At 50.6% G+C, this 18082-nt stretch overlaps 1 protein-coding gene across 2 annotated transcripts in view; it reads left to right on the top strand.

The window, feature by feature from the left end:
* The window catches only part of Fhos (Formin homology 2 domain containing), a 228920-nt gene that overhangs the window by 71434 nt on the left and 139404 nt on the right, over positions 1–18082 (top strand). For both annotated transcript variants that reach the window (XM_089581950.1, XM_089581949.1), the window contains exon 6: positions 261–4734. In XM_089581950.1, coding sequence (XP_089438076.1) covers positions 261–4734 — 4474 coding nt within the window. The remainder of the gene's footprint in view (positions 1–260; positions 4735–18082) is intronic.

Raw genomic sequence — 18082 nt, 5'->3', positions numbered from 1 at the left:
CACATTTGGGACTGCTGGCCAATACATAACAAAAGGGAAGTAATCTGTGTGTTCTTACTTAGCAGCAGATTGGACTAACCTTCTAGAAGAAGATCGGCGCGGCTTAAATTCATGTTAAAGTTTTCCTGATTTCTGCACACTCGCGTTTTTCGCGTACAAGTCATTTGCCTTCTGTAATGGCCTTTTACTGATTCTCTGAAATAGAGTACGAATGTTGATTCATTACACACAGTAAGCGTCAGATTTGCCTTTCTTTGCAGGTATGGCGGGTCTAAAAGACCGACGTCATTTAATTCAGCTATACCGAGGCAAATATCCAGGAGAGCCAGCTCAAGCCCCACGACGTCCGCCAGAAGCCGAAGCAGCGCTTCCCTCAGCCCAGCAACGTCTCCGGCGAGAACGTTGTTCCTGACGAATTCGTGTTCGAGAATTCCAGTGCTCAACGGGTCAACCGTGAAGAAGACACCGAGCCCTCCTAGAGCAGCGACACTTTCTTCTCCCACGAGCACATCTTGCGAGGAAGAATGCGAAACCGAACAGAATAAGGACTTCAGGAAGTCTGTGCTCAATATGAACCTCACAGAGGAGGAGAGGGAAAAGTACCTCTCGAGGCAACGGGAAGAACGGGAACGCTGTAGCCAGCATGGCGATACAGAGTACAAAATAGATTCCAGCAACGCTACCGAGGCGACGACCACGACGACAGAGACGGAGACGTCCGAAGACGAAGACGCAGTCGTCCTGTCGAAGTCAGCATCGTCTACAGTAGGCAGAAGCGGCTCCAAGTCGCTACTCCTTGAGCCTGGACTCCGTCCCAGTGGCTCGAAAGTGATTGTGTCTAGAAGTTCTTCACAGAACGTGCTCACAAAAAGGGGAAGCAGAGATAACATCTTACAAAGCAGCCAGAGCAACGACCGAATTTACGACCGTTCCCGAAGTGCTTCGGGCGCAGATCTCTTGGAAGCGACAACGACCACGGACGACGACGAAGACGCGTCAGAGGCTCGAAGCCGACGTGTGAGAAGGCGTCGCAAGGGTTCGAAAGAGAACATACTGGATGGTGGGGCCGAAAAGCCCGCTCCCACCACTGCAGCTTCAGTCAAGTACGATCGGCAGGAGTCGACCAGTTCCGTTGCGTCCTCCAGCACGAGTTCATCGGAGCCAACTGATCATCCGCAGATGGGCGCCCCTCACGTGACCGTCTCTACTCATACGACAAGTGAAGGGGACGATGAAGAGGAAGACGATGACGAGGACGAAGACGAAGACAACGAGGATGAGGTGGCCAGTCTGGCCGTGACACCTGTCCCTTCGGCCGACCACCTGTCGCCTGAGCCTTCCCCGGCCGCTCCCGTCAAAGACGAGGCGCTAGCAGTCGAACAGGATGTAGATCAGGAGTCTGAAGAAAGCCAAGAAGGTGAAGAAGATGAAGACGAGGAAGAAAAGACACTTGACTTTAGCGGAGATGAAAAAGTGGCCACGGGTGCCTTATCGGACAACGAGATTTGTGACGCGTCGGACGAAACCGCCGCTGTTGCAAAAGACAGGGAGGTTGATAATGCTGGAAATGAAGAAACTCCCGAAAGCGAACAGAAGAGCGGCGCAGAAACAGCGGCATGCCCCGCTGAGATACCCGAAGAGAAAACTCCGAAATTTTTCAGTGAGTCCGAGAAGTCTGAAGAGGAAGACGAAGAGGATGACGAAGAGGGAGACGAGGAGGACGATGGAGAGGAGGAAGCAGAGGAGGAAAAGGACTTTAAACATGAGGAAGAAGGAGACTTGAGGCATAAGGAGGCCGAAGAAATAAAATTAAAAGCAGAGGAAGCAAGTAGCGCTGAGGAAGAGGCTGAGAACGAGATACTGCATAAGGAGATAGATGTCGATGCCACCGAACATAGCGCAGAGGCAGATGAAGGCAAAGAATCAGAAGAGGAAGACGCCTCTGACAGAAGCTGTTCTGAGGGGCCATGTGACAAGGAAAAGTCGCCTGAAATAATTATAGGAAAAGAAAGTGAGGCAGAAGTTACTGAAGAAAGCGACAAAGATGAAGAAAGTGATGAGGAGCTGGACGACCCCGGGGAAAAAGACGATGGAGAAGACCACGAAGCAGAAGAAAAGGAACGGGCGCCGAGCACATTATGCGAACCTGGAGATGAAGCCGAGGAATTTGCAAAAGATGACACAAAGGCCGAAGAAACATCGAACGAAACGGAAGAAGAAACCGATGATGACAGCCATGAGCAGCAAAATGACGTTCCCGCTTCGTTAGCAGACGAAAGGGAGCAGAAAACACCAGTACTAACTGAAGGAAGTGAAAAAACGGAAGAAGAGGTTGAAATTGATGACGACAAGAAAAGTGAAGCCACCCACGGTGTTATCGAAGCAACGTCAACAGAAGATGTGCACTCTGTGGAAGGTAAAACCGATTTATTTCCCGACCCAGCCTCTCCGCGTATTTTCCCTGATAGCCGCCGAATTAGAGAAGCTTCTCCTGTCCTCACTTCAGATGCTAGTGCAAGATCAAACAAGTCAGAGACTTGTATCGTAAGCTTGCACAGTCCTGTGAACCGGCAAGAAATAAGCTCACCATCGAGTTTAGCTAAACCGATTGCAAGTGAGCCATGCCAGCTTGCCAAAACTTCTTCTTCGCACAGCGTCACAAGCCCGACAATTCTAAGTCCAGTGGTCACCAATAGGACAGCCCTGCCTTACGTGAAGCAGCCATTGCCCGTAGAAACACCTGCAGAAGAAAAGCCGGGAAGCCCAGCAGCAGCTCCGCTATCTCCGTTCAGCCATCCGAGTGTTAGTTCCGTTAACAGGATAGCGTCCCAATTTTCGACTCCTCCTACTCCAGTCCCTCAGTCGCCACCAGTAAGAAGAACTAGGCCCACACATTCTGGCATTCCTACTCCATCAGCTACAACTGATTCGAAGCCTGATGAGAACAAAAGTTTGAGCACAGCGCAGCCGCAGCTTGGCGTGACCCGTCGGCAGCGCCCGACGGTCTCCTCTTCAGTCCAACCAAGCCAGCAGAGCAATATCCCGACGTCATCGTCGACCTTAGCGACGCAGGCTTCTGTCCCTTCACCTCGAGTGCGGCCAGTACCGGTACCTCCAGCTCCTGGTGTGTCATCTACTCGAGTACGTCCTGTTCCTGTGGCTCCCCCACCAGCCCCAGTCTCATTGGTTCGTGTTTTCCCTGTACCGCCGCCTCCGGAAACACCAGCAGTGGCAACTCCGGTATCTAGTGCAAAGACTCAGCCACCGGCACTACTTCCGGTGGCACAGGAGAAATCATCTTTAGCTTCCCCAGCGAGGCCGACATTTGCAACAGCACAAGAAAAGGCGCCCCCTTCTGCGACCCAAGCAAGGCAGGAAGTGCAGGCTTCGTCCAGGTTTCTGTCATCGCAAGAAAAGACGCATGCTGCAGCAGCTCCAATTAAGCCGGCCGCGCAGACGACATCAGCGTTTCAAGCCACACAAGAAAAAACATACGGTGTTTCAACTCCGGCAAAACCGGCTGCTCAAACGCCGATGCCGTTTACACCTGTGCAGGAGAAAACCCAACCGCCTCCACCTGCTGCAAGGACCATTCCGCTGCCAACCACTGCACAACGCCCGACATCTTTAGACATTGGTAAAGAGAATACTAACAGGGCGTCCTCATCTGCAGACTCGTTTCTTCAAAGTTACAGGCGGTCCCGAGATGCAGTCAGTAAAAGTGATTCATCGGGACACATCAAAAGCCCCTCAGTTCTCGCAGCTCAGCGGACGTTTCTTTCCGGAGACGCGAAGCAGGTAACGCCACCAGAGAAGGCGTCATCCGAAGTACCGAAAGCTTCGTTTACCTCTCCGGCAAAGCCGCCAGTCGAAGTACCGAAAGCTTCGTTTACTTCACCAGCAAAGCCGCCACCCGAAGTACCGAAAGCTCAGTTTACTACTGCGCCAAAGCCGCCCATCGAAGTACCGAAAGCTCCGTTTACTACTCCGACAAAGCCGCCAGCCGATGTACCGAAAGCTCCGTTTACCACTACGGCAAAGCCGCCTTGTGAGCCTCCAAAGGGTAAATTTCAAAAGCCACCAGAGCCGACTCGCACTGTGTTTGGAATTCCGCCTCCAGGTCGAAGGCCAATAGCAGCTGCAAAACCTGTGGAGGCAAAGAAAAGCCCGCAGGAAGTGAGACCACAGTCGGTACCTACGAGGCCGAACGACCAGGTGAAAAACGGAAGAAAGCCGGTGACCAAGTTTATAGGTTCATGCAAGGACATCGATTCTCTGTTGAAGTACGGAAGCGACGAGGAGCCAGAAACATTCGAGCAGTTTGAAGATCAATTCGAGAAAGGAGCCGCCAAAAAACTGCCTCTTCCCCAGGAGCTGAAGAAGCACTCTCCTGGAGACAGAGTAAAGCACTTCATCGGCAAGTTCCAGGACATTGACGACATGCTTGGTGCACCAGCAGCCATGCCCGTCTTCCCGCTCAGCCCCAGTGACCGCAGCCCTTTCGAACGATCGTTCACCGACAGTCGGGCGAGGAAAACCCAGCAAGACGACAGTGACTCTTCGGGTGACTCGTCTCTCGAAGAAGTCAAGGTGTCTTCAGTCAAAGTGCACGAGTCCAAGCAGGCGATACGGCCCCGCCTTGACGCGTACACAGAAGAGATCGACTCCAGCGCAGTCCGGATCAGGGAGCCCAAGGTGATGCAGGGACAGATTACGAAAAGGCCTACCAGAAAGGTAAGCGGCACTACCTTCGCAACAAATTTCGGCAAAGTGATGCAGCAGTGAATGTACCTGGACAGTGGTTCCGGGCAAGCCATTAGTTTGTTCTCTTCATCATGTGTCGCAAATGATTCGTATATGGGAAATATCGGCCAAAATTCATCTTACAAATATTTTTTTTCTTTCGAATGAAGTTAAAATACGACTGAACAGTAAAGTGAAACCACATGCTAAAGGAGAATCCACTGGGCTTCACTGCGGTAAGCTGTATCAGGAACTTCTCGAAAGGATACAAATGAGCGCTTAATTTTCATGTGTTGCACAGAGAAAGCTGTGACTACTGTCAAAAAGCATTAATTCCTATGTGTACCGTATCATGAGAGGCAAGGTTCCATAGGTTACTCAGGGGCCATTACTGGCATCTGAGAGCGATACTGGTGACATGACCATTGCTGCTTGGTATGTGTCCCCGATAGACTGGACGACCGGCTACATATAATCGCAACGCTCCTTATCTTAGCGTGGTGACGAAAATAAGCAGCGTAGTCGTATAAACAAGAAAATATCTTCCGTGCATGTACGAAGAAACAAACCTGCGGGATTCATTCCAGGGCTGAGTAAGTGCCAGCATTTCTTGCGGAAGGTTTCAGCGCCATTACTTAACCTTCCTCGGGAACCGCTGCGGAGCGCGAGACTGCTCTTTCTCCGCTTTAGAGAAAGCCTCGTTTTACCCGGGGACCGTCTCGTACACTAATGCATCCATTCAAAGAGCGCTGGCTTTCCCTCGAGGCTGCTGTATGTTTGAGGCCAAATGGCTTAAACGCTGGTTACAGCATGACTTCTGCGCCTCAACAGTGTCACCGCCTTCTCAGTTGATCTGTCCTTTATACATGCAAATGATAGCCCCGAGAAGAATGTAGTTTATGTCGTTCTGCCAAGGTATTCTCGTTGGATCTTCTCCCCGCCCGTTTCACACACGTAGTATGCATGACATAGTATCACTTCGAAAAACTACAGTCACGCATGCGTCTTGTATAGCCTGTTAACCGTTACATAGAAACAACTGGAACTAAAGAGGGAACTAACGCTAGGGTAGGCAAAAAGCCTGCAACGTGACGTGCAGTGTGCGTGCATATCTAATACCCTGGCTATCAGTACTTTGAGGAGCAGGAGCTGACTTCAGGAGCACGCTTCGAAGATACGATAGGGTGACCGTGCATGGACGCTATCGAACAAAAACGCATTGACAGGACTTCCAGCTGCTGCAGTATAGCACTATGCACAGCTCAAGTTCGGGCTATAGTTGATACATCATATTTTGAAGGAGGTTAGCGCGAACAAAAAACGGCGCACGTAGGAGGCGACGACCACAAGCGCTACGAACACTTTATTCTTTCGAAACAACACACTCATGTATTGGCCACAACGTTACAACAGCCCTGCCGCAGTGGCTCAGCGGTTACGGTGATCGACTACTGAGTCCTAGGGCGCGGGTTCGGCCCCGGCCGTGGTCGCTTTCCCCAGACGCTTGAAAGCCGCGGGTATATCTGAGTGGCCACGGACAGAGGAGAGAATGGACGCGAAATGGACAATGGAAAATGTACAGCTTATAGAATACGGCCCCATGTGGTCGAAATTATTCCGGAACCCTCCACTACCGTGTCGTTCATAGCTTATGTTGATTTGGGATGTTAATCTCCATATACCGCACCAGCATCCACAACACAATCATCGAAAATAGCACCTGTAACGCCCATCCTAAATAGAGTTATCAGAGACGCCAATTCAAGAAGTCACTCTGCCCTATACACAGTGATAATGCGTCAGCGGTACATTCTACAGCCTTCTTTTTTTTTTTTTCTAATGTGAAAGGCCTCTAAAGTCAGACGTGTTCATCCTCATTTCTTCAAAAAATCGTCGCCCCTCAAGATCGTGGTAAATGCAGTCAGGTGCGCCGTTTTTTGGCAGCCGTTTTTTGGCAGCCGGTTTCCCTGCGTCTCTCGTGACAGCTGTTGCCACAGCCCTCATTCAGAAACAGAGCAAGGCAAAGAGGGTGGCGAAAAGTGAAACGCTGACGCCTGCCTTATCTTTACAAGGACTCACCACTGCAAGAAAGTGGCAAGCGGGCGTAGAGTTCCTCCTGCGTTTTCTGATCATGAAGCATGGCTGCAAAGCTTTGCTCCCGCACTTGAGGTGAAAGCAGGCGTGGCCGCCAAAAGAGGCGTGAAGCCATTTACATCAGGAGCTCCATTTCAGTAGTTTACGCCACTCCTCTGTCTTGCGAAAAGTTGTACTTCGGGCAGACCGGGAGTTTCGTCAACAAGCGACTCAGGGAGCATGCTCGAGAAGTTAAAAAAAGCGAAGGCAAAGGTGCGCGTTTAGTGGCTCGCTTGCGTTGCGTACCACGATATGAAGAGAGCGAAGATTCTTGGCAAGTAAAAATGAACAGACGCAGCTAACTCTGGAAGCCTTCCACTTCAGAAAAAAAAAACATATTGCGACAGTGACACATTCTGATCTTTGTATGTGGCCGAGTACGAAGTCTTGCACTCGCGCCTCAGTCGACTCCATTTGGATTTAGCATTAGAGGTTATCTTTTCGATGCTTGTATTGCGCGTGCGTTGTGGCCGATACATGCGTGTGTTCTTCCAAGAGAATAAATAGTTGTTACTAGTGCTTGTAATCGTCGCTTTCTTCGTGCTCTGTCGTTCGTTAACGCTAAGCTCCTTCAAAACAAAATCGGTTATATCGATTCATCAGTCAATCAATGTTTATTTTGCATTTTTATACAGACAAAACTGCAGGGAGTGGAGACAAAAAAGCTGCTCTGAGGCGAGCTGGACTGGTTCCCCACCCCCTTTACATGGCAGTTTAGCAACAGCTCTCAATCAATAGCTTAAAAAAAGCTACAAATGATTCGCAGCACATGCGGTTTCTACTTAGAAGATTGATAATGTTTCATACAACAATGTTAAAAGTACAGCAAACAAACACTCGCGTAACAGCATTATCCGGAATTTGAAAAAAGCAGGGCAAATAAACGTGAGCACAGTCCTAGTTAATGACTTGTTACATACTACTTAGCATAGTAAAAGTGTCAACAATGTTTACTTTTTCGAGGCAATAACGACTTCTGGTTATCACGTGCTCAATGCGACGTACAGCATCGCCGAGTGTCCAGGTTACCCCATCCAGGTGTGGTCTCCGTTGAGTTCGTCCTGTATGTTTTCACAGCATATATATATATATATATATATATATATATATATATATATATATATATATATATATATATATATTGTCACCGACAAACGGGTGAAGAAATAGCCCAGGTTCTAATTAGACGAGGTGAGCGTGCCAACCAGCAGGCAGCTCGAGCGAGGAAGAAGACGATCTTCGATCACCTCGAATGCCCAAGGCTTGGCAAGTCCCTGCTTAAACAGTTCGGCCGCGGTACGGCGCCACTGATTGGTCGGACGGTGGCATTGCTCCCCCTCTCTGAAGGGCACCGACTCGGTGCCGCAGCAATGGGCAGCACGAAGAGAAGGGACGCTGCATGTGTCCGGCGGCAGGTGTAGACATGCCTGTAGCGCTAGCGGGCGTGGTATGGCTTCATCCGTGCGACATGGACATCTTCGGAGGTCGGCCGTCTGGAGGAGGGAACTGTTCCTTGGGGAAGGACCTCATAGTTCACCTCACTTACTTGGCGGAGTACTTTGTAGGGGCCGAAATATCGGCGCAGAAGCTTTTCGGAGCGTCCACGCATGCGGATTGGGCTCCAAACCCAGACTTGCTCGCCGGGCTGGTAACTAACAGCTCTGTGGCGGAGGTTATAGCGGCGAGCGTCGTGGGCTTGCTGGTGCCGGATGCGCTGTCGAGCGAGTTGGCGGGCGGCCTCGGCGTGATGAACGAAGTGGTCAGCACCCACAACAGTTGAGGTAGTACTAGTTGGAAGCAACATTGCGTCCAGCATGGGGGTGGCTTCGCGACCATGCACTAAACGAAACGGAGTGAAACGCGTCGTTTCCTGTAGTGCAGTGTTATAGGCGAAAGTGACGTAAGGGAGTATGGCATCCCAGTTCCGGTGGTCTGCGTCAACATACATGGAGATCATGTCGGCGATCGTCTTGTTGAGCCGTTCGGTGAGTCCGTTCGTTTGAGGGTGGTAAGCGGTTGTTTTTCGGTGACTCGTGCCGCTAAGGCGCATAACCTCCTGTGTGAGGGCCGAGGTGAACGCCTTTCCCCTGTCAGTTATAACCACGAGGGGGGCACCATGACGAAGCACAATGTTTTGAACGAAAAAGTTCGCAATTTCGTCTGCGGTACCACGGGGAAGAGCTTTAGTTTCACAGTACCGGCTGAGGTAGTCGGTGGCCACCACAATGTAGCGGTTACCCAGCGAGGACTGCGGAAAGGGGCCAAGTAAGTCCATGCCGACTTGGTGGAAGGGGACTTGTGGCGGATCAATGGGCTGTAGTAGTCCGGCAGGCTTAGTCGCTGGCGTCTTGCGACGTTGGCACTCGCGGCAAGTTCGGACGTAACGCTGTACAACTGCCGCAACCCTGGGCCAGTAGTACTTTTGGAGTATCCGCGCCAAAGTGCGAGAAAAACCCAGGTGACCAGAAGATGGGTCATCATGGCACGCCTGCAGGACTTCTTCGCGCAAAGCCGCAGGTACGACGAGCAGATAGACAGCTTCCGTCGGGCGGTAGTTTTTCTTATACAGAACGCCATCGCGCAAACAGAATGACGACAGACCACGCGAGAAGAGTCGCGGGGGCGACTCTGCGCTTCCTTCAAGATACTCAATGAGAGGCCGGAGTTCACTGTCGTCTCTTTGGTGTTGAGTGAGGACGGTCGTGCAGATGGCGCCGAGAAACACAGAATCGTCGTCGGAATCAGCTCAGTTGTCCTCGACAGGGGCACGAGACAGACAGTCGGCATCACTGTGCTTCCTACCGGACTTATAAACGATGGTGACATCGAACTCTTGAAGACGAAGGCTCCAGCGTGCAAGCCGCCCCGAGGGATCTTTCAGGTTCGCTAGCCAACACAGCGAATGGTGATCACTGACAACTCGAAACGGGCGGCCGTATAAATATGGACGAAATTTGGTCACTGCCCACACAATTGCCAGGCATTCTTTTTCAGTAGTGGAATAGTTCGCCTCCGAGCGTGACAAGGTGCGGCTTGCGTATGCGATTACGCGTTCGAGACCATCCTGCCACTGCACAAGGACCGCACCGAGGCCGATGTTGCTGGCGTCTGTGTGCAGTTCAGTGTCGGCTGACTCGTCGAAGTGGCCAAGGATGGGCGTACTTTGCAGACGACTGCGGAGGTCTTCGAAAGCCTGTTGTTGCTCCTGGCCCCAGAAGAACGGTTCGGCATCTTTCGTGAGGCGGATGAGGGGCTCAGCAATCTGGGAGAAGTTCCGCACAAAACGCCGATAATAGGCGCAGAGGCCCAGAAAGCGGCGCACACTTCGCTTATCGGTTGGCATGGGAAAAGCAGCGACGGCGGCTGTCTTATCGGGATCAGGGCTTACCCCCTTAGCGCTCACGATGTGGCCCAGAAACCAACTCCTGTAAAGCCAAGTGACACTTTTCGGGCTTGAGGGAAAGACCGGCTGAACGAATGGCGGCGAACACGGCGCGCAGGCGCCTCAGGTGCTCTTCGAACGTAGCGGAGAAGATGACGTCATCCAGGTAGACGAGGCCACCGTCCGACCAATCAGTGGCAATATATATATATATATATATATATATATATATATATATATATATATATATATATATATATATATATATATATATATATATATATACCGGGTGTCCCAGCTAACTTGAACCAAGGGTTTAAAAATGAAATATTGGGGTCAGGAGAGTGAAACTACCTGCATATTGGTGACAGGCATTTGGCGCACCACAGGAAATTTTTTGTATTGCAATTACTTAACTAGTAATTAAAATAATTTTTTTTAAATTTTTAATATTGACTTTAGACACTAAGTGTGATTCGCAAAGTTGGAGAGCACTTTCAGAAACCCCCATTCCATTATTCGCCATAAAGAAAACCTTACGTGTACCTCTTTTTTCGAGCTCGAAAGAAAGCCCGCGAAATACAAAAAAAACCACGTGACGAGCGCATTCGCGCGCCGCGATCGTGCTGCTCTCAACCGTGCTTTCAGTGAACGAAATCAGCTCCGGTATTCATTCGGCGGCCCCGTTTCAGAGGCAGGCCGATATCTTGGTGGTGGTTTCTTCGGCCGTGTCAGCCAGTTCGCGCGTGACGGTGTAAATTGCAGCGAGTGCGCTGCGCTTTGCAGTCGCGATAAAGACTGCCAAGGTCGAAGTTTTCAAATGAGAGGAGTTTTATTTGCCAGTTGCAAAGAAAATAAAAGTGGCGGTTTATGGCTTGGCTGTGCGGCGATGACAGCCGTGGCATGCGGTTGTCCTGACTCCATTTCATTTCGGTTTCTTACCAATTATAAAAAGTGCTCGAATAGGTCACCTTGTGCGACGATACAGCTATGGCATCTTGTAACCAAATCAGCCGTTGCATTTCGTATGACAGCCTCAGGCATGTTTAAACAGACTTCCGTTATTTTGTCTTTAAGGTCTTGCGGTGTGGAAGTTGGTGTGCTGTACACCTTGTCCTTGATATGACCCCACAAAAAGTAGTCCAGAGGTGTCATATCAGGAGACCTGGCTGGCCAGTTCACGGGACCTAGTCGTCCTATCCATTTCTGCGGGAACGCTGCGTCGAGCCAGGTCCGAGCCTTGGCGCTGCTGTGCGCGGGGGCGCCATCGTGTTGAAACCACACATTTGTGGCCCTGGCGAGCGGTAGATCCGAAAGGAAGTCGTCAACGGGTCCTCTGAGGATATCATTGGTGTAGCGATCTGCTGTCAGCGTCTGGTCGAAAAACACAGGCCCGATCAAACTACCGTCGAAAAGTCCACACCAAACACTAAATGACCACTGGTACTGGTGCTGCGTCTGTAAAACCCAGTAGGGATTTGAATCGCTCCAGTAATGAGCATTGTGCAGGTTCACCTGTGAATTGCGCGAAAAACTAGCTTCGTCACTCCATATCACTTTGTTCAAAAAATCCGGGTCGTCCTGCATCTTTATCAGAATCCAATTAGCAAAATCGGTCCTGTTTTGGAAGTCCCGTGGCAACAGATTTTGATGAAGCTGTACGTGGTACGGATGCAGGCGGTGTTTGCGCAGTATTCGCCAAACTGATGACCTGGAGACTCCGGTATCCTCGCTCACGCTGCGCACGCTTGCTTGGGGTTCCAGAGCGAACAGCGATAAAATATGCGTCTCGAAGTCCTCGTCAAAAGCAGGTGCTCTGTGTCGTGTGGACGTAAAACTGCCCATCCGTCGCAGCGTCTCGAAGGCACGCAGGATCGTTACTGAACTTGGCCGCCTGCCTGGGTGCCATTGTTGCATAAGGTCTGCAGCGCGCCTTCTGTTCCCATGACATGCACCTAGAGCCAGAACCATGTCTGCTTTCTCTTCATTTGTAAACGGCATGTCTGCAGTGCTAGTAATCACTACACCAAAGATTCAGTCTCGCATGAGAGTGGCATAAGAAGAGCACACGACAAACTGTGCTTCACCGCTGCTTCCAGCTTTCAAAATCCTCATTAGGAAACTGCAACACACAGCCGCCAACACCTCGCGGCGAAACATTATTCCCTGTATTTCTCTTTTGCTTCTGAGTGACAAAGCAGACTCGCCATCTCAGTATCTTATCAGATTGGGACTAAGTCGTCGTCGCCGGGTGCCAACTAGCTGACGCGGACGAAAAACCCCCGCCAAGATATCGGCCTGCCGCTGCAACGGGGCCGTCGAATAAAGGCCGGAGCTGATTTCGTTCACTGAAAGCACGGTTGAGAGCAGCACGATCGCGACGCGCAAATGTGCTCGTCACGTGATTTTTTTTGTATTTCGCGGGCTTTCTTTCGAGCTCGGAAAAAGAGGTACACGTAAGGTTTTCTTTATGGCGAATAATGGAATGCGGGTTTCTGAAAGTGCTCTCCAACTTTGCGAATCACATTTAGTGTCTAAAGTCAATATTAAAAAATTTAAAAAAATTATCTTAATTACTAGTTAAGTAATTGCGATACAAAAAATTTCCCGTGGTGCGCCAAATGCCTATCACCAATATGCAGGTAGTTTCACTCTCCTGACTCCAATATTTCATTTTTAAACCCTTGGTTCAAGTTAGCTGGGACACCCGGTATAACCTGGACACTCGGCGTGGCTGTACGTCGCAATGAGCACGTGATAACCAGAAGTCGTTATTGCCTCGAAAAAGTAAACAGTGTTGACACTTTTACTATGCTAAGTAGTATGCAACAAGTCATTAACTAGGACTGTGCTTACGTTTTCCAGTGTGTGCGTGTGTGTGCGTGTGTGCGTGTGTGTGTGCGTGTGCGCGTGCGCGCGCGCGCGCGCGCGCGCGCGCGCGTGTGTGTGTGTGTGTGTGTGTGTGTGTGTGTGTGTGTGTGTGTGTGTGTGTGTGTGTGTGTGTGTGTGTGTGTGTGTGTGTGTGTGTGTGTGTGTGTGTGTGTGTGTGTGTGTGTGTGTGTGTGTGTGTGTGTGTGTGTGTGTGTGTGTGTGTGTGTGTGTGTGTGTGTGTGCGTGCGTGCGTGCGTGCGTGTGCGTGTGCGTGTGAATTCTGCGCAAGAGAAACTCTCGCCCGCTCTTTGGCGCCACTGTGTTAGACCGGAAGGCAAGCAGCAGCGCAGCTAACACTCCTGCATGGACATGAAGACGGTTTTCTGGGACTCTGTCGGTCTAAAGTCCCTTTTTCTGCAGACATGCCACAACGTCTCTAGCTTTTACGCCTGTGGGATGGGCATCAAAACTTATTGCGGGTTTTTATAATTTATAGACATATAATGAATAATGAATAGGCAATATATATATCAGTAGCACTGTAATTTGTCTTTGGCGCAAAAATATTACAATGCTTGGAAGTGTTTGCAAGACCCAGCATCCAGCCGAACCGAGAACCTCAACCTCCACCTTGTTCGGTCATGACGTCGCCTCTCAGGTGATTTACTTTGCCAACTTGATGGTTAGTGATCGCTCTCGCCCTCCCACTACTGCCTCCTGCAAATGAATTGCGGCAGATACGAGAAAGCTGACGTGAGAACGGTGATCAGTGCAGTTTTTTATATTTTCCTTTTAATCATGTTGATGTCTTCTTTTAACCGAGCAACCTGCAGTGTGCATTGTCATTGTTAATGCAGCCGGCGCCTGCACACGATGAAAAGTGCGAACTTGTAGACCTCGGAAGATTTAACCTTCATTGACGACGGTGCGGCTGTTTGTGCTCCTAAGTGTCACAAACAGCACAAACATGACAGCACGGGTGAGAGCTGTTCCACAAGATCGTGAGGCGCCACCGCGGCACCCATTCTGCAATGCTATGCCAATTAAGTGCTTTCGGCGAAATGATGCACTCAAGTAAGCTCTGGGATCACTGCCCTACTGCGAAACATTTCTGACAGCACTGACTGACAAAGAACCGGCGTGATGCAGGCAGGGGTGAACGTTTGACGTCGTTTACTCAGCGCGTGCACGAATCAGTACTCAGTGGTTGTAGGGTCTAAATACAGTGCAGGGTGGGTTAGACCTATGGAAGCACAGACTGCTATTATATTATGCCTGAATAAATCATTATGTATTCGATTGACAGCAGGCCGCTAACAACAAATCACGCAAGTCAGAGTCCTGTGAATATTTGGTCTGAAATCCTGCTGATCATTCCAGGAAGAGTACTTCTCTTCGTTGTTCTTCGCAACATGTTTACGAGAGATATTCAAAGGGTTACATGGGTCGGGAAGAGCTGGGATAAAGTTTTATGGTGAACACTTCAACCAGCTCTTGATTGGGGACTTCAGCACTAAAGGCACAACGGTGGGCTTAAAAATTAATGTGAAGAAAAAGAGAATAAAGTTCTACCGTCTCAGAAAAAAACAAGTTTACGGCGGGTAGTTGATAGAGTACACCCGGCAGTTTATCGAAACGGTGTCGAACAAACGACCGTACAGCGCTCTGTGAAAAAACGGACCGGCAAAACAGGATAAAAATGGCTAGCACTTTGCGCGCATGTGCGTATCCTCAGCAGTTTAGCCGCCTCGCTTCGTCACAGGCCTCTGTGCGGCCGTTTATTCGGCTCTCTGGTGATACTTTAAAGAATTGACCGGGTGTACATATTTTTTGTGCGTAGTAGTGACCGCTGGCAAAGACCATAAAGAAAAAGAATGGATAAAGGAAGCAGCGCGGAAAGACGAGGACGAACACAAAGGCTAACAGGACAGGCGCCGCTAACAAGACAGCTTATGTGTTCGTCGTCGTCTTTTCGCTCTCTTCCCTCTAGCCATCCTAAGAGACCAACAAGCCCAAAGCACAACTCTAATAAGAATGGGCTGGAGTGCATTTGGGAGACACTCTCTGGTTCTTAATAGCACCTTGCCGATACTTCTTGATAGAAAACTCTGTAATAGTTGTATCCCGCCAGTGCTCACCTATGGAGTCGAAACTTGGAATCTAACGAAGAGCTCAGCAATCAAGTTGGCGACACCGCAGAGAAGCGAAAATTATAGGCGTTACGTAAGAGCTAAGAAGAGGGCAGAGTGGGCACAGGAACAAACGCAAGTTAATAATATCATAGCCGAAATCCATAGGAAACTGGACATGCGGGGAACATAACCGAGCGGGGAAGAGATAACCGATTTCCTTTAAGGGTGACAGAGTCGATCCCAGTGGGAGAGAAACTGCCTGCAGCAAGGGAGAACAAGAGATAAGGAAAATTGCTGGTGTATGCTAGCCGCGGATGGCGCAGGACAGGGCTAGTTGGATAGATATCTCTGGATTGCCGAGGTCTTTGTCCTGGAGTGGATGTAACCTGGCTGATGATGGGGGTGATTGCGGCGACGACGATATGTAATCATGTCGGGCGTCTTTGGCGCTGTTACATCGCGGTCATTGACCATGAAAACAACGAGCTAATTCTGAACGCAGTCCTGTCCGTCATTCAAGCATGCCACGTTTTGTTCTTGGACAAAACATGGAGGTGGATGGACCATTCGGCGACTAATGAGAGCTGCATCGCGGCGCAAAGTGCCGAGAACGTTTCCGGCGGAGTGTCTTCCTCGGACATGCGGAGACTCCTAACACCAAACTCACGCCGCACTAGCAGCTAGCCAAGGAGTCATGACGCTCAAAGCGACGCCAAAATCGCCCCAGGCAGGTGAGGGTGTAGAAGAATGGTGTCTTCGGGCAGAGCGGGCGCTGCACCTGTGGCGCTCCGCGCACCCCACTCACGACCCAGCAGAGCGCGTCGGGCAGTGCGTGCGGGGGGAGACAATAGCGGCGCTCTGTTCCCCAGCTTCCAGTCACGGGCTGTGGTCGGCGGGAGGGAGCCGGCGCAACCACCGCAGGCGGAAATGCCCCCTGAGCACCCCGACGCGGCCGGCCGCGACGCGGCCGGCCGGCTCGCGATCATGAACTGGCGCGGGACAGTGGACTTTGGCTCTTGGCCCGCTTTTTGCACTTTTGCGCTCCTCCTCGCGCGCCCTGATGACTGTCCGGCCGGCGATGCGCGAGGGAGGCCAGGGTGCGGAGCCTCGGCAACAGTTGATTTACTCGTGAACGCGGAGGAGAAAGGAGAGGAGGGGCGAAAGCGTGGAAGAAGAATGATGATGAGAAGAGAGGCGCGCCGTAACGAAGCCACCGCCGCTGCCCCCTTCTTCGGCGCTTCACGCATCGTTTCCCCTCGAGCCGCCCTCCCGGCGCTGCTGCGGCTTGCCCCGCTCCTCGCATCGCCCTTTTATTTCTTTTTTCGTTCGCCGCTTTCTTGTCTGGGAGGCCGTGCTGCCGGCAGGCGCGCACATATTTAGTGCGGGCCCACGTGCGCTGGCATCCGCAGACTTTGTTTCGCTCCTGCTGACGAGACCTGTAAGGTTCCTCCTCCCCAAATCGGCTGTCGCGGACTTGTGGCAGCGGGAACACGTTTCAGGCGAAGAAAAGAAGATGAAAGAAACAAGTCTGGTTTGAGAAAGCGGTTCAAGGCTGAAAGTGCTCAGGTTTTTCCCAGTCATTCCGCGCCTGGGAAACGGGTAGCGGAAACATTTAAAATGAGGGCCATTAGGTTTTAACAGTTGCCGAAGGTGCAGCTGCGGCGCGGGGTGGGTAATGTCAAAGAGCTTATTAAGAGCGTAAAACGATGGCGGAGGTCTTCCCGAAGGGCCGGGTCAAGGGTTAAACAGTTCTGCCGTGACCCAGAACCCATTCGCGGGCAGCGAATACCTGCATGTGCAGTGGGGCACCGGGTAGCGAGCGCGCTGTAATTGCCCCGCAGTGCAAACGCCTCATGTGAGCGAGCCATGCGTCTGCAGCAGCATTATACAGCGACCTCAAGAATCTCGGTACGACCAGCCTGCACTGAACGGAGGCTTCTCAGGAGGAGCTATCTCTGGCTGTCATCATGGCAGCTTTGGGCACGCAGAAGCGGTCACAAAGTCTCCGACTGCTATTTCTTTTCGCGACTATCGTTGCTTGTGACATTCTTTAGGTGTACTGCGCTGTTTTGCTCTTTTTTGTTATATAGACCCGCTGTTTTCTTCTCAAACAGAAAGAGGGTTGTCCGAAATTTATGAGTTTTCTGGCGCAGTTTCTTACTCGTCGTGCCAGCATATCGGCATAGCAGTGTTACTGTGCTAAGAAAACTGCCCAGAGCAGCGGAAATTGATTGCTAAGCTGTCAGAGCAAATTGCGCACACTTTAATGCATTTAACAAGCACATGTTCAAAGAACGCTGTACGAATTTACGAAGTAATATTGGTGCATTTTTCTAAGCAAACAACGGTACTGTAGATGATGGATATTTCGTAGTTTGTTAATTTTGTTCTCCCAAATTGACATGCTGGTACGGCAGCATTCAGCCCCGTCTGAATTTCAGGACAACGAAAAAAAAGGAGGGGGGGGGGAGGAACAAGTCATTTTTTTTTTGTTCTTGTCGTTGAGCTGCAAAGTCCATTAAACAACGCCACATATTGCAGCAGTATGGCTTGCACCGTTTTTTTCCCAGTTCCTACTTAATAGATTTTTGTGCAACTATCTGCTTTTTATTTATTTATTTGAAGAGTCTACCGACGGGCATTTTCCATGTGCAGATGCAGGCCTGCTTTAGTGATGCACGCCAACAAGGCGCCGGGGTGTAGGACATGAAGTCAGTATAGCCTCGTCCCTTCTTGGCTGTTATGTACTAGCCCGGAATTTACACGTGTGAAGAATCAAGTACGCCTCGTATCGCTTTCCACGACAGATCAGTTTAACTAG

This window comes from Amblyomma mixtum, chromosome 3 (genome assembly GCF_055824585.1).
Source record: "Amblyomma mixtum isolate Tamu chromosome 3, ASM5582458v1, whole genome shotgun sequence".
Classification (NCBI taxonomy): Eukaryota; Metazoa; Arthropoda; class Arachnida; order Ixodida; family Ixodidae; genus Amblyomma; species Amblyomma mixtum.
This window is presented reverse-complemented; position numbering and strand designations above follow the sequence as displayed.